The sequence below is a fragment of the Eucalyptus grandis genome, chromosome 7 (assembly GCF_016545825.1).
Source record: "Eucalyptus grandis isolate ANBG69807.140 chromosome 7, ASM1654582v1, whole genome shotgun sequence".
In the NCBI taxonomy this organism is placed as follows: Eukaryota; Viridiplantae; Streptophyta; class Magnoliopsida; order Myrtales; family Myrtaceae; genus Eucalyptus; species Eucalyptus grandis.
Window position 1 is genome coordinate 4,535,563 of NC_052618.1, and position 17,387 is coordinate 4,552,949.

Here is a 17,387-nt window from a genome sequence, read left to right on the forward strand (position 1 = left end):
CTATCTTATTTATCGGTTCGAGCAGTATCAATCAACAATTGCGGTATATGGTGGCTTGAGGACATTTACATGAATTAAATGATGATTTCGCGCTGGAAATTAGCAAACTGATTACACTTTCTTTTTTTAGGCCAGTCGCTCCTTGGCTACAAGGAAGCCTCGGTTTGTTCATGATGTAGGTTGGGCAATGCCATGGCATAAGATAATCCTAGTTCTACTCACACTAGCACTGTTCTAAAGAGATGATGACACGTTTTGTAATGGGTGTGGACCTCCTATAGCAACGCCCCAGGCATCCATAGTTTTTTTTTTTTTTTTTTGCCCTTTCCATTATTTTTTATGATAAAAATAATATTGGAGTTTTGCGCATGACAATAGCAAGGTGATTCATGAATGGAGAGAGAACTTGCCAATTCATCATGTCAATAGTCACGTGTCTTCAACTGTTCTTAAAAGTCTATTATGTTTCTCTGCCTCTCTTGTAATTATTTCATTTTGGTATCTTAATTATAATATTGATATTTGTATTTGCTTCTTCAGTCGTAGTGACTAGTAGTTTTTTATTCTTTTCCATCTCCATTGTCTGATAACTTTCCACCAAACCTATGTGCTTGCTGGAAACTTCATATGCCCTTGGAAACTCATTTTTCTGAATGGCTTACTGAAGTCCTAAGTTTGCTTTTAGTATTTGCTTATTATTGCTTGCAATTTTGGTAATCTTATGAAGAACACATACCACGATAGAAGGTCTTTATGTGTTTGGTAGAGCAAGGGCTGGTACAAACGATAGTTTTTACAAAAAATCTATTAGTTTTTGTGTTTAGTAGAAAAGAAATCGGGCGATGTTGCAGCACAAGAATGATTTTATTTTGTAACACAATTAAATCCGAAAATCATTTTACTTTCATTATTTTTTCTTAGTCAAAGAATGTCCGCTGAATTTTCACTGATATTAAACTTTTCTTCTTATATTATGTGTTTGATTACAATTTCAAAGCATTGTCAATGTTTGCCTCAAGGCAATTAATAGATTTAGAATAAATAATATAATTTACATATAGTTGGATTCGATTCCAAATTTTTTAAATGACTATTAATAAGGGAAAAGATAAACGCATCTACATTAATAAGGAAAATTCCAAATAAAGGCCTAAAAGTGCCCACATTTTCTCAAATAAGGGTATAAAGTGAACATTATTTCAAATAAGGGCCTTAAGTAGACATTATTTCAAATAAAGACCCAAAATGCTCTTATTTTCTAAAAAATGGCCTGAAGTGGATATTATTTCAAATAAGTACATAAAATACGTATACCAATTTTCAAAGAAGGGCATGAATTCACCAAATGTGAAGGGCAATTTTGTCTTTTTAATTTTTTTAAGTTTTATTTTTCTTTTTTTTTCATTTATTTTTCAAAAACCTACAAAAACTATAGGAAAAATAAATAAATAAAAAAACATAGGGGAAGAGGGTGCACCCTCCCACCTGTGGTCGTCACCCCATCATAGGTGAGGTGGCGATGAGGCCGGCAGGGTCACTAATGCCTATGAGAGGGCTAGTGCTAGCGACCTTAGCCAACTAGAGGTGAGAGGCAACTGGATGAGGGTCACCAGATCTATGCAATAGCTAGTGATCATTGCCTAAATAGGGCAAAGGCAAGTGACCCTCCTCCAGATCTAGGAGAAGGTCACCGCCCTCTCCAGCCTCTAATGAGGCCGGCGGGCCCTCGTCCAAATTGGGAGAGGGTCGCCACCCTCTCCTACCTATTGACCTCTCTAGTTAACCAGGGTCACTCGTCCTCCCTTAGGTGCTAATGACCCCACTAGCCTTTGTCGTCGCCCCACTGGTAATCGGGTGGTGACCACAGGCAAAAGGGAGCACCCTCCCACTTGTGTTTTTTGTCTCTTTTAAAAAAAAAATGTTTTAAATGTATAATCTAATTTAATGTAAATTAAATTGTATTTGGACTAAAATATCCCTAATTAGCCGAAATTTTTTGGCAACTAGCTAGACTAAATCTTTATTTGAAACTAACATCACTTCATGCTATTCTTTGAGATTCATATGGGCACTTTAAGTCATTTCATGCCATTATTTAAGAAAATGAAGACACTTCGAGCCTTTAATTGAAATTTGTCCACATTAATAAATTGATTACAAATTTCAAAAAGAAAAGGTACTCTTACATGAGAAAAGCAAGAATATCTCTTATTAGATTGAAACAAAAAGAAAAAGAGGAGGAGGAAAAAAAACACAACTTTCATAATAGAGTACGCTTCATATTTATTTATGAGCAAACTAAACTAAAAAATAGAAAAGAAAGGAGAAGAAAATTCCTGAAAAATGGAAAAAAAATTAAAAGAAGGAATGGATGCGCCACGGCACCAACATTCCAATCCCTGTCCTAGGAGTTATCACAGGCCCACTTAGCTTGTGCTTGGGCTGGAAGGCCCATGGGCTCGGCCCATACTATATGTTTTGGGCGGGCCAATTGCCTACATTAAATGGTCAGTCTCGAATGAAGAATATTCAAAACTAACATTAAATGTTGGCCCAAAAGATGTCCAATAATATCGTGGCCGATACCTAATAGAGAAGAAGACGAACTAATAGTTCAAATGAACGGAAAGCCCTGCTTACCTGAGAAACAGAATTACAACAAGATGATTATTAAGAATGACAGCATACATCAAAGGCACGCAAAACATTAAAAGCTCATGCATAAGAAATTTAGCAAGAGAAAACTACGTAAGCAAGGCACATGATATTTCCTCCATCGGGGTGATCCATATTATCAAAAAGCTAAAGAAGAAAGGTAACATAGGGAAAGGGAGTGAAAGCTTAAAAATGCTTCTCATTACTTGTTGCCATTTTAGGTTTTATCAACCAAATATAGCGCTATCAAATTTGGAAGTTTTAAAATTTTATCTTTAAAAGTTTGAAAGTTTTCTATTTTATGTATTTATTTTCCTACAAGTAAATCTTCTAAAAAGTACACTTGGATATATAAATACCCACCTAAGCTTAATGGATATATGCAATAATTTATGTCTCAACATGGTCATAGTGCCATCAAAGGCTAATGTCCTCTTTTAACTCTTTCTTTTTCTACCTTTTTTTCCTACAAGGGTGGTCAAAATGGCCTTGGAGAATCCCCCGCTGCCGCCACCGCCACCACCATCCATCCACCTGGCCACTTGTCAAAGGATAACTCTACACATACTACATAACTCACATTATATTTTAATCCATTAACATTGTAGTAATCAGGAGCGAATGTTCAAATGAAAGATAAGACTCCTACACCAATGAAGAAAGATAAGCAAAGGAAACAAATGGGACAAATGGGATCGAAGGAAAGCTATATTGGACATATTGCTTTGGTTTACCATTGGCTTCCAGAGATTGGTGGTGTGGTTGCACTGGCCTGCATTGGTTCCTTCCGGAATTGAAAGATTTACAATACTTGAATCATGTTATATTTAGACGACAGTTCACTACCATTGTTCTCCCCTTTCTGAAAATTTGACAAACTTTAACAACTTCACTTATCAGGGGACGAGCTTTTGGATCTCGCTAAGACAGCGAGCGACCAACTTAAAAGCAATCTAGACTCCTCCTTTTAAGAACCCTTTCGAGCCTTGCATCCATCAATTTGTACAAATTTATTTTCCTTCCTAGATTTGGCCAAACGTATTCAACAAGGTTATGTTGATCAGTAGGCCAACTTTTGTCTATGGCTCTCATGCCAGTCAGAATTTCCAAAAGAACTACACCAAAATCATAGACATCACTCTCTAATGTGAGGCGCCCTAAAACTAGTATATGTGCAGTCACTAGATGGGAAACGTTAAATAAGTACTGATCGGTCTATTTGGATAAAAATACAATCCACGAAGTACAATTCTTCAAATATCTTAAGTAACCCTGGCAATTAGAAACAGGTACTTGACCTCATGGGCTAGAACAATAATTTGGTATGATTATACTAGGTAAAAACTCCGCTAGTTGCCGTGGAAAGAAGGATATCGGTATTGATCATGACATTATCAAAGTAATTAGTCAAATAAAAGAGTACTAAAGCAAAAATTATGATATTATTGGCAATTCCGAAATACAATATTGTATCTCTTATCATTATAATGTGCATCATTCATGGCTTCAGCGAAGTAGTAATATATAGCATGATAGGCAACCTAACCAATTAATGACCCCCCCAAAAAAAAAAAAAACTAACTAATTAATCTGTAATACGAATGATGACGATTCTTAGAAAATGTCAAGTCAAAATGATCTGGATTTACGATTAAATAGTGAATGCATTTCAATGCATTGCTTCACTGAAATTATAAGGATATCTGTAGATAAGGAAAAAAATAAAAAAATAAAAATTTGGACTCTTAATAAATAGATGTATAGGATAAGTCAACTGGCTTTTTAATAATTTCAAACTTAATACTCATAAATGATAAATAGAAAAATATAATGAGGAAACACACAAATCATGGTGTATTACAGTAGACCTAAAATGCGTAAAACAAAGAAACAAATGATACCTTCTATGGATCTACATTTTTCGGTAGTTATCTTTTGCGTGCAGGACGGATAAATACAACTTTAGGGTGGGTTTCATTTCGCATAAAATACAAATTTTGAAAAAACATCGCTTCTAAAATTCATCTCTTATATCGCCTACAAAGATAACACCTCCAAGAGGCCGGTTCACCTAGAATCACACCAATATTATAATTACAACTAAGCAAAAGAGGTAACGTTGACAAAGTAATTCAACCCTCGTTTCTCCAGAGGAGCAACATTTCTCTAAGGTTTGAAATCTTAACAATTTCTCAGGTTCTTAATCCATAGATTTGTTATATAATGCATATAGTGTAAAAACTGGGGAAAATTTCGTATTTATTAAAATTTATTTTTAGTAATTAAAAAATAAATTATAATGAATCCACTCTTTGAAGTTGATAACTCATTAATTTAGACAAATCATTTTGACAATATCCTACCTTGCTCTTACAGAGATCTATTATGTAACATATATAATCTGAAAATATAAAAACATAAAAACACATGCGCGGAGCGACTGCACCAGAAGCTGGATCTGCACTATGTTTTCATGAGCACAAAATCTCCACCATCTCACCTGCCTAAAAGATTTCCCTATATTAGACTATCCTTTAGTCAGGAGAAAACCGCAACAAAAGAAAACTTCTGTCTTCTCACTTCCTGTACACATCTATACGCATTCTCCCACCTAAAGGTTTAACATTAGAATTTCGAACAGCGATGATCATCTCAACTTCAGGAACAAGCTCAAGAAACCACAGGACACCCAGCCTCTGTTCTTTCACTTGCTGTCACTGAAATCTGCATCAATGACATCTCCATCCTGGCCTGTTCCGCTAGAAGAGTCCGAAGACCTGGCTCCAGCGCTTGGTGCTGGACCTTCATCCACAGCACCAGGTTGGCTAGACAAGAATAGGTCATCAATGAAACGGCTAGACAAGCCACATGCATGTTTGGTAGAGCGAGGGTATATATTTATTGCGGGCAATGTTGCGGCACAAAAATGATTTTATTTTGTTACACAATTGAATCTGAAAATCATTTTAATGTCATTATTTTTTCTTAGTCAAAGAATGTCTGTTGAATTTTCACTGATATTAAAATTAAAAAAACAACACACTTCCTCTTATATTATGCGTTTGATTACAATTTTAAGCATTGTCAATCTTTGCCTCAAGGCAATTAGTAGACTCAGAATAACTAAATAATTTACATTGGATTCGATTCCAAATTTTTTAAAAGACTATTAATAAGGGAAACAATAATCATCTACATTAATAAATTGATTACAAATTACGAAAAGAAAATGCACTCTCACATGAGAGAAGCAAGAAAATCACTGGTTAGATTGAAAGAAAAAGAAAAGTAGGAGGGAAAAATAACAACTTTTACAACAGAGTACGGGTTATATTTATTTATGAGCAAATTAAACTAAATGAAAAGGAAAAGAAATTTTCTGAAAAATGGAAAAAATTAAAAGAAGAAATGGATGCGCCACGGCACCAGCATTCCAATCTCTGTCCTAAGAGTGGTTAACATGCCCATTTAGGTTGTTCTTGGGCCAGGCAGGGCCCCGGCCCATACCATTCTTATGGGCGGGCCACACGGGACAAACAATTGCCTACATTAAATGGTCAGTCTCGCAAAAAGAAAATTCAACACTAGTTTCAACAGAAAATGTTGGCCCAAAAGATTTCCAATATATCGTGGCTGATACCTTATAGAGAAGAACAGTCCAAATGAACGAAAAGCCCGAGTTACCGGAGAAACAAGATGATTATTGAAAATGACAGCATACATCAAAGACGTGCAACAACATGAAAAACTCTAGCACAAGAAATTTAGCAGGAAACAATATGAATCACGGCATATGAGATTTCCTCCATCAAGGGCAATCCATATTATCGAAAAGCTAAAGAGGAAAGGTCACAAGGGGAAAAGGATTAGAAGCTTAAGCATACTTCTCATTAGTTGTCGCCAATTTTAGCTTTCTCCTCGCAACTTCTCAAAGGATTACTTTACAAACACTACATAACTCCCATTATATTTTAATCCATTAACATTATAGTAATCAGAGTGAATGTCCAGATGAAAGTCGAGACTCCCGCACCAATGAAGGAAGAGAAGAAAAGGAAACAAATGGGATTGAAAGACACATTGTTGTGGTTTACCATTGGCTTCCAGATATTTATGGTGTGGTTGCACTAATCTGCATTGATTCCATCCGGAATTGAAAGACTTACATTCCTTGAACCATGGTTATATTTAGATGACATTTCATTGTCATCATTCTCGGCTCTTTATGAACATTTGACGAACTTCTTATATATAGAAGATCTTGGATAACCTTCAAAACTTTAACAACTTCACTAATCCAGGGCGAGCTTTTGGATCTCGGCTAAGACGACAAGTAACCAACTTAAAAGCAGTTTGGAAACCTTCTTCTAAGAACTCTTTAAACCTTGCATCCATCAATTTGTACCAATTTCTTTTCCTCCCTAAGTTTGACCAAACATATTCAACAAGGTTATGTCAACCAATAGGCCGACTTTTGTTAATGACTCTCATTCCAGTCAGACTTTCCAATAGAATTACACCAAAATCATAGACATCACACTCTCTTGTGGGGCGCCCTAAAACTAGTATATATGTAGCCATTAGATGGGAATAGTTAAATAAGTACCAATAGATCCTGTTTATATATAAATACAATCCACGAAGTGCCGCTCTTCTAATATCTTAATTACCTCTAGCAATCACAAACAGGCACTTGACCTCATAGGCTGAAACAATAACTTGGTATGATTATACTAGGTAAGAACTCTGCACGTTGCTATGGAAAGAAAAATATCAGTATTGATCATTGTCACGACCTCTTTTTTTTTTTTTTTTCCGTCCGAGGGAAAAAATGAAGGTTTATGGGTATTTGCCTAAAGAGGTGGACCAATGACCCTAAATTAGGCGCGAGCTCTCCCAAGCCCATACCTCGCGCGACATTGGATTTTGAATTTTAGTTCTTAATAACCTATGTAATTCTAGGAGTCGCCACTAGCCTATTGGGGTCGGCTAGAAACCAATTAAGACACGGGAGTGTTGTCTCGATTTCTACGCAACCAGAGATTTCTAGGAACGGGGACTTGTTTACGCCAATGTTTCTATTAGCGCCCTTGCGGTACCACTAACTTAGAAGGTTGTTTATCTAAATGGCCACATAATCTTGATTACCAATTATAATTTTTATGAAACCACTAAGTGTCCATGCAAATGTTTTTGTAGTTTTTTTTTTAATGTCTAGACTAATCCTAACATAATTTAGAAGAGAAATTTACATTCAAATTAATGAAAAGCGGCGCGTAAGTAAACATCCAAGAAATTGAAATGACTTGAAAATAAACGCGGAAAAAGTAAACCCGATACAAGTCGGGCAAATAATATTACATGGCCTTGTTATCACGCCCGGGACAGGACCCCCATGAACAAAATGAGAATTCAAATATGCATGAAATTACTTTAAATAGTTTTAATTTACGCAAAATGAATTATTTACAAAAATGGTTATAAAATACCAAAATAGCATTAAATTAGGAAAATGACCTTAAAATTAGGAAAATTTCATATATGTCATTTCTATCCTAATTTGATACCATCTAACGTTTTTGATATTTTTGAAATTTTCACATTTTTCTTTTTTTTAATTATTTTTTTAAAAATAATAATAACTCCTTAAACCGATCTATGCTAACATGGAAACAACACAACACATGAATATCACAATAACCGGGCTCAAATCGACCGTTTTAAGATCGAAACTTAATTTGCGCATTTCGTTGAACACTTGACGTGCATCAAATCATCCCGAACCAACTTTCTCGGGCCATGTTTGCGGCCTTCAATCTCAACGCATGAACAGTATTATGTGGAACTAAAACCTCAAGGTTAAACTACCACATGCAAATAGTAAGATTAGATAAATATCATAGCCTAAAACACACAAAAACCAGGCTGAAATCGTCTTCCAATATGCGGGTTCGAGCGAATTTTGCAAATCTGGGTTTGAACCCAAGTCAAGCAAACATGTTGAATGCCCATATTCAAGCCCCGACACTCATCACGTACGAGATCTAAGGGAAACACTACTTGATCCAAATGAAAGTAGGTAACATGAGCTTTCAAATACAACAAACATCATAGAGAATGACCCACTGAACAACATCAAAACGACCTCTCCAAGAAGCATACATGCAACACTCTTGAAGAGATTTCAAACACTTAGAAAAATTTCAGCCTCAGAAATCAGTTTTCCGAGCTGGTTTTCCTCTTGATTTTCATGATTAAAAAATGCTTAAACTCGAAAATAAATACATCTAGGATACTTACCTTGCTTCCTAGTTTCCTTTTCAAGTGGTTCTTGGCCGATGAAACCGAAAAATTATCCTCGGGGGCCTGTGGAAGTTGGCTTCTTCAACTGAAAATGAGATCTGCAAAAAAAAAAAAAAAAAAAAAAGAACTGACAACGAAAGTTTTCGGTGACCTCTAACATTAGACTTCAAGATGTATTTTGTTGGAAAAATTGATACCAAGACAAACTATATGTATTCTAGTTTGGGTTAAAAGTCAATATTTTCCTCATTTATCTCTCAAATTTTCAAAAAAACATTGGCTTTCCCTCACTCATGACCAACCAGTCTCAACACTAGAAAAATTTTCGGACTTTCTTGGCCCGCCAGGAGGGCACTGTTTCGGGGGGCTTTAGGAGGCCTTACCATCTCCATTTGGGACGTGCGACCTATGGTTGGAAAGATATTTGAATGAAGTTTCACTCTCTAGTTGAAGGTTGTGACTAATTTTGGCCGGCGGTGTGTGAAAATCTCACTTTTCTCTCTCCAGGTCGGTCTGGAATTTCTAGGTTTCTCTTTTCTGGAGTTGCTTCTGAGGGCCTCTTTGGGGATCGACTTCGAGCTCTCTCCTCTCCCTCTCGTCCCCTCTCTCTCCTCCCTCGAAATACCTTGCTTCCGTGATCTTATCCCCCGGATTCATCAATCTCTTGGTCGGCTTTTTGTCCACTTACCAAGCCTGCCAACTGAGCTATCCACCCACTTTCTAACTTAGCCAAAATTTTCAGATCTTGCAGATGTTGAGTGTGCTGATTTTGCTGCGACTTTGCCGTGCTTTCAGCGGCTTATCCCAGGCAAATTTCCGTCCACTTGCACTACTCATTACGGTCTTCTATCACGTGCAAAGATCAGGCCGATTGGACAGCTAAGGAGGACATGGTGGGGCCACCAAGTTGCTTACTCAGCAGCTCCGACTTCAGACCAACTTGAGGATTGGGATTTGTCGGCTGGTTTAGGTGCTTTAATCCATGAATTTGGCTGCGATTTTTGACCAATTAGCAAGCTTATGTATAGTAGTTTAAGATCTCAACTGGATTTTGCAATTTTGCCCACCCAAGTTTGCAAAAAGGTCCCTCAAAGTTGGCCATTTTCTTAGTCAAAAATACCCAATTCAATGCAAATTTGGGTCTTTTTCGCCCGATTTGATTGATTCGAGTTGGCCCAAGTTCAATTTCAACTTAATTGGTGACCAAGATGATGATTTAAGGGTTCGGGCGAAATTTTGCAAAATTTGCGAATTGGTCCCTCAACTTTTGAAAATTGCATTTTGGCCCCAACTTACCGTTTAAATTCCAATCTGACCTCCTGGGCTTAGCTAGTTACATTTAGATCATTGGCCCCAACATGCTTCTTCTTCTTCTTTTTTTTTTTAGGAAAAATATATTCTATTAAAAAAACTATATTAAACACCTAGATAATCTACATGTAATAATTTTTTTTTTAGGTGTCTACAATCATGAAATTATCAAAGTAATTAGTGGAATAAAGGTGTACTAAAAACCCAGATTATGATTTTATTGGCAATTCTGAAGTACAATTTGCATCTCTTGTCATTATAATATACATCATCCATGGCTTCAGCAAAGTAGTAATTTATAGCATGATAGACATGAAACTAGCTAATTAATTAGCAATGACAGTGACGACGATTCTTAGAAATTGCAAGTCAAGATAATCTGGATTTACGATAACAAAGTGAATGCTTTTCAATGCATTGCTTCGCTGAAATTATAAGGATGTGTGTAGATAAGGGGAAAAAAGAGATAAAGTTTCGATTCTTAATCAATAGATGTATAGGATAAATCAACAGGCTTTTTAATAATTTCAAAGTTAAATTTGCTACTCTTAAATGATAAAAAGTAAAGTATAATGAGAAAACACACAAATCATGATTAGTTTTACATGTAAAACAAAGTAAGATATAATACCTTATTTGGATCAACATTTTCGTCAACTATCTAGTGCATGTGGGACTGATAAATACCATATTAGGACGAGTTTTATTTTGCAAAAAATGAATATTAAAAAAAAATTGTTTCGAAAACTTATTGCTTATATCACTTATAAAAATGAATAAACAAAAAATATTTTTATTACCTACGAAAGTGTTTAGACATAAATTGTTGCCAATAATAAAATTATTTTAATTAACTAATTACTTCAAGTAATACAAATAATCATTTTTATGAAAATATTGTCTATATTATTTATTTTTCACAAAATAGTTCACAAAATAGACGGAGTAATGGAAAGGAAGTGATGCTAAAAGAAACCTACTCCATTCTAAACCAAGAATCCTTTGGGCATGTGTTATATTAATTAATGGTTACGCATCCTATTTAAAAGTACCATAATTGATGGGGGTTAGCTGTGCGCTTCAAGGGCATAGCAGAGATTTGGTCATTATTGAAAAATAATAATATGAACCGAAGACTAAAAAGTTAGAAACTAAAACAAAAAATAAATTCACTTGCCAGCAATGCATGAGTCATCGAAACACAAAAATTAGACTATAAATCCACAATAACAAGTTATATGTCGTAAAATATTGCGTTACAAATATATAATAAAGAGAATAGAGAGATACTAGAGATCATAAAGAAAGTTATATGAGAGAATTTTATTTTCAGTGTATTACCGATATATTTATTACAAAAACTAAGCTTCTATTTATAGGAAAATAAGAATGTACTTATCATTAATATCAATGTATTGAATAATACATGTATTGGATAGGGAGATAAACGATTATTGCATATGGAGATGTACTTAGAATGTATGATACAAATATACTATAATAAGTACATTAGATAAGATGAATATAATAAATATTCATTCATATATTTTATTCATTCATGTATTTCATAACATTATATATAATTTTAGAATACCCAACTTTGCTTGTTTAGGATTTATAATGGTCTTTGGGCTAGATCCATTTAGTAACTTGTACTTTCAAATTGAATTGCGAGAGATGATATCAGAGTATTGCACACCTCTTATTTACGATCTTATAATAAAACTAGAATTTAAATTATCAGCTAGTAGCATCTGGTGAAAATGAAATTCACATCCACCATTGGCCTTATTTTGGTGATAACACCTCCAAGAGGTGGTTTATTACCTAGAATCACACCAATATTATGAACTTACACCATATACAAGAATTACACCCCTCAGCTTACCTAAAAATTATAATTGCAACTAGGCCCCTTAACTTACCTAAGAATCATAATTGCAACTAAAGCAATAAAGGTAATTTTGACATAGTCATTTTTACCCTCATTTATCCACATTTAGGGGCAACATTTCTCTAATGTCGCAGGCGCTTCCTCCAGATATTTATTATGACATACAAATAGTGAAAAAATGGGGAGAGAAACCCGTGTTAGTAAAATTTATTTTCAATAATATAATAATAATAATAATAATAATAATAATAATAATAAAAATAATAAGAATAACAGCAACAGCAACAGTAACAAGAACAACAACAATAACAATAACAATAACAATAACAATAAATCCATTGTCATGATTTTTTTTTGAACAGGAATCCATTGTCATGATGAAAAATCTCTTTTAAGTCGATAACCCAATAATTTAGTCAAGTTATATTGACCATATTCTATCCTGCTATTGCAGAGACCAATCATGTTCCGAAAAATAACACATAAAAACATATACGCGCGGAACAACTGCACTAAAAGCTGGATCCGGACTATATTTTCATGAGCACAAAATCTCTAAATCTCACTTGCGCAATAGATTTCCGTATATTATATAGACCTCTTAGTCAAGAGAAAACCGTAAAAAAGGAAACTTCCATTTTCCACTTCCTGTACACATATATACTCATTCTCCTACTCAAAAGTTTAACACTAAAATTTCGACCAGCAATGATCATTTACTCGACTTCGAGAATGAGCTGAAGAAACCACAGTGCACCCAACCTCTGTTCTCTCACTTGCTGTCAGTGAAATCTGCGTCGATGACATCTCCATCCTGGCCCGTTTCGCTGGAGGAGTCCGAAGACCCGGCTCCGGCGCCTGGTGCTGGGCCTGCACCAGCAGCACCAGGTTGGCTATACAGAGACTGACCAAGCTGCATCACCTCCTGGTTAAGCGCAGCCATCGCATCCTTGATGGCTTGGGTCGAACCACCTGACATCGCATCCTTGAGCTCCTTCAATTTGGCCTCGACCTTCTCTTTCACAGGGCCAGGGACCTTGTCACCCAGCTCCTTGAGCTGCTTTTCGGTCTGGTACACCACCGAGTCTGCCTGGTTCTTCGTGTCTATGGCGTCCCTCTTCTCTTTGTCCTCCTTTGCAAATTTCTCCGCTTCCTTCACCATCCTTTCTACCTGCAACGATCAACCAGAACATCCACATCATCTGTAAAATCAAACTAGACAACATGGAATAAGAGGACGCAACTTCATGTCTGATTTCATTTGTCGATTTATGAAAATGATCTTACCTCATCACTAGGCAAAGTGCTGGCACCAGTAATAGTGATATCTTGCTTCTTTCCAGTTCCTTTATCCACAGCAGTAACAGAGAGAATTCCATTGGCATCGATATCAAACTTGACCTCAATTTGAGGGACACCTCGAGGAGCTGGTGGGATACCGTCAAGGCGGAAGCTGCCGAGAGATTTATTATCCCTAACAAACTCCCTCTCCCCTTGGAGGACATTAATCTCGACGCTAGTTTGACCATCAGCTGCAGTAGAGAAAACTTCTGATTTAGAAGTCGGGAGAGTTGTGTTCCTTGGAATGATCTTGGTCATGACACCACCCAGTGTCTCCAAACCAAGAGATAGTGGTGTCACATCTAAAAGAACAATGTCGCTAACATCTCCAGCCAAAACGCCTGCCTGAATTAAAGAAGTACATGAATTTCAGTTCAAAGTAAGTACGAACTAACAATAATTATTGAATATACAGAGAATTCTTTGAAGATATTTAACAAACCTGAACAGCAGCTCCAAGTGCAACAACCTCATCGGGGTTGACAGTGACATTGGGTTCCTTCCCAGTCATCTTCCGTACAAGCTCCTGCACAGCTGGGATACGTGTCGAACCTCCAACAAGGATGACCTCATCCAGATCCTTGATGGTGAGTTTAGCATCTCTTAATGCAGTTTCAACTGGTGTTTTAAGCCTGCAAAAGAAACATAAGTACTATCAACAAACTGACGACATAACAAGCATCTATTGCAATCAAAATTACCCAAGTACTATGAAAACTAAAGAAGTCATGAAGCATCAGGGTGCATGAGAACAAATCCACAGATACAGTCCTTCATCTCAGATACCTTATTTTTTGATAAGTAAAAGAAAGGATTAATATTGGGCACCACAGGGCTGCAAACCCATATACAGAAACAATATCGATTAAAGCATTTACAACAAGACAAAGCTTTCCACTTACAAGAAAAATCGTCTACCTGTCAAGTAAGTTTGAACACAACTCCTCAAATTTGACCCTTGTCAGTGTCTTTTCAATGTGCTTTGGTCCATCTGCAGTGGCAGTAATAAACGGCAAGCTGGACAAATAGAGATTGTCATCAGTGACAAGAATGAGAGAGTGTCGGGGGTGCATATGCATCTCTCCTGGTCATGGTAATACCTGATGTTCGTCTGGGTTAAAGATGACAATTCAATCTTTGCTTTCTCAGCAGCCTCAGTCAACCTTTGAAGGGCTTGCTTGTCCTTCAGAAGATCTATACCTTCATCCCTCTTGAAGTCTGCTGCTATCCAATCCACAATTCTCTGAATAATTAAAGTACACATTCAGAACTAATATGATTTACGAAAAGGAAGTTGTGTAAGGGGGACCAGTGACAGTCAAAAAAGAGCAAGAAAGCTCATCCATACCTTGTCAAAGTCATCGCCACCCAAATGTGTGTCTCCAGATGTTGAAAGCACTTCAAAGACTCCATCTCCAACTTCAAGAACTACATAGCAAGTAGAATCATAAAGTCCATATGAAATCACACATGCAAATGACAGCAAACGACAATCAAAGCAGTTCCACCCAGTTGTTGGAATGAATAAAGACATTTGTGATGTTCTATCACTATTAGTGTACCTGAGACATCAAAAGTTCCACCGCCAAGGTCGAACACCAGAATGGTCTCATTGTTTTTCTTTTCAAACCCATACGCCAGCGATGCAGCAGTAGGTTCGTTAATAATGCGAAGCACTTCTAAGCCAGCAATACGTCCAGCATCCTTTGTTGCGGTCCTTTGTGAGTCATTGAAGTAAGCAGGAACAGTGACCACTGCTTTAGTTACTTTGTCATTCAGAAACTTTGAAGCATCATCCACAAGTTTTCTCAGCACCTACATCCGATGTGTTATGATGTTACAATTCAGTGTCTAGACCGTATACTCAAGCCAACTATCAATCAGCACATTAACTGAAAAAGAAACCAGTTTTCAGTATCACCACAATCAAATCACGTCAACACACTAAACATAGATCATGAAGAATGAAACATTCAATCTTTGAAGATTGGGTGCATAGCTCATGCTTATGACCTTCACAATACATTATACTTAGCATCTAAGATCACACAAGATCATCAACAAAACAAAGAACAATTTGGCATCCCGGAACTCATTAATCTACCCTGTACTCTTAAGCGAACGACTCTCCCTTTAACAAGCTGAACAAGCTGGCCGCCATGCAATTTGTCCTGCAGTCCGATCCACGAAAAAAGAGACCCACACCAGCTAAGCACACAGCTCCAACTGACCTAATTTTAAATGTTCTAAACTCTGTTTTAACTGAGAATTTATTCCGTGAACCGGCAATCAAAATCAGTATCCCACGACCCCTGACCACAATCAAGAAGAACGTAAAAGCTTTGAGTTTGGCCTCACAGTAAATGCAACTGTCCTGTTTCCATAGTCTTCAGCTATCCTCCAATTGCAAATTGAATTAACATCCACGGCAGCAACAAAACCACAAGCCCTCAATCTTTCTTCACACAAATCTTATATCACAGAGGAGTTCTATCAGCCTGCCATGACTGACCAACGGCTAGGGTATTGAAACGACACGAAATTATTGAGAACAACTCAACAAACCCGAACCTACCATGAGTTGACACGTCTTCACTCGTTTCTAATAAAAACACACGCCAAAACATTTTGTTAATGACAAGAAATGATACAAGTCACCGAAAAAAATATGATGGCAGGACACTAATTATTAACAGCCATATCAACAACATATCCTCCTATCTGCAGCTACTAAAAAAAAACAAAGAACTAATAAAAAGACTGCAATGGACTATACCTGAGCAGAAATTTCCTCAGCAGCGAACTGCTTGCCAATAGCAGGGCACTCAAACTTGACATTCCCATTCTCATCCCTTACCACCTTATACGAAACCTGCTTGGCCTCCTCGTCCACCTCGGACATCTTCCTCCCGATGAACCTCTTCACCGAGAAGAAGGTGTTTTCCGGGTTCACCACGGCCTGCCGCTTCGCTATCTGCCCGACCAGCCGGTCACCACTTCTCGTGTACGCCACCACGGAGGGTGTGGTCCTCTGCCCCTCGGCGTTGGTCACAATGGTGGGCTTCCCTCCCTCCATCGCCGCCACCGCCGAGTTCGTCGTCCCCAAATCGATGCCCACCACTTTCTCACTCACCACTCTCACCGGTCCCACACTGCTCGTCCTCCTCCTATTCGGACTTTTGGCGGTCAGCTTCAAGAACGAGAGCTTTCTTGAATCCAGAGACTCCCCGAAAAACAGCCAACTTGATCGGCGATCCGCTCTCTTGGGGATTCTTGAAGACGACCCAGTTCGAGTTAGACCCAGGCTGTGGATTTGAGCCGTGCAGGACGCCATTTCTGCGGTTGAATACGCCAACCCGAAAGGCCAAAACCGCGACAGAACAGCCAAAAATAATTTCTCTGTTCTTTCTCTTCTCTCCTTTGAATTTTCAGTGAACAAACGGGCAGCAATTCAAAAAGATAATTTCTTTTTTTGGCGAGGGTTGAATTTGCAGAGTCGAGTTTGCCGTGAGCAGCGAGAAGGACCAAGAGAGTGTAATATAGAAGAGTGTCGAAACATGGGAGAATTCGAGAACGATCTGGGTCTGCCATGACTGTTGGAAAGGTCGAGGTGCTTCTGAAATTTGGCTGCTCTCTCTGTCCCCCCAAATTGCCAAAATGCCATTAGACCAAAAACCACAAAATAATGAGCAATACCAACTATACTCTAATCTTTTTTTTTTTTTTTTGCTTAGCAAAAAAAAAAAAACATCTAAGCATATTTTGTAAACATACGATTTAAGAATGAATTGTCCAAAGCTTTTTAATACTCAAAAAGTAACCCCGCAATATATGGTAGTTTTCGAGTGACAAACTCACCAGCTTATTATTCAAATAGATACCT

The 17,387-nt window shown here is 37.2% G+C and overlaps 1 protein-coding gene across 1 annotated transcript; it reads right to left on the reverse strand.

Annotated features, from left to right (window-relative positions):
• Window positions 1-12,671: 12,671 nt before the first annotated feature.
• On the reverse strand, window positions 12,672-17,091 carry LOC104452509 (stromal 70 kDa heat shock-related protein, chloroplastic). Its single transcript, XM_010066970.3, has 8 exons — window positions 16,281-17,091; window positions 15,067-15,319; window positions 14,853-14,932; window positions 14,605-14,747; window positions 14,423-14,521; window positions 13,947-14,136; window positions 13,451-13,849; window positions 12,672-13,334 (listed from the first exon to the last, which is right to left on the reverse strand). Exons 1-8 carry the CDS (start codon window positions 16,836-16,838, stop codon window positions 12,936-12,938), a joined length of 2,121 nt encoding a protein of 706 aa, XP_010065272.2. The 5' UTR covers window positions 16,839-17,091; the 3' UTR covers window positions 12,672-12,935.
• Between the last annotated feature and the right edge of the window lie 296 nt (window positions 17,092-17,387).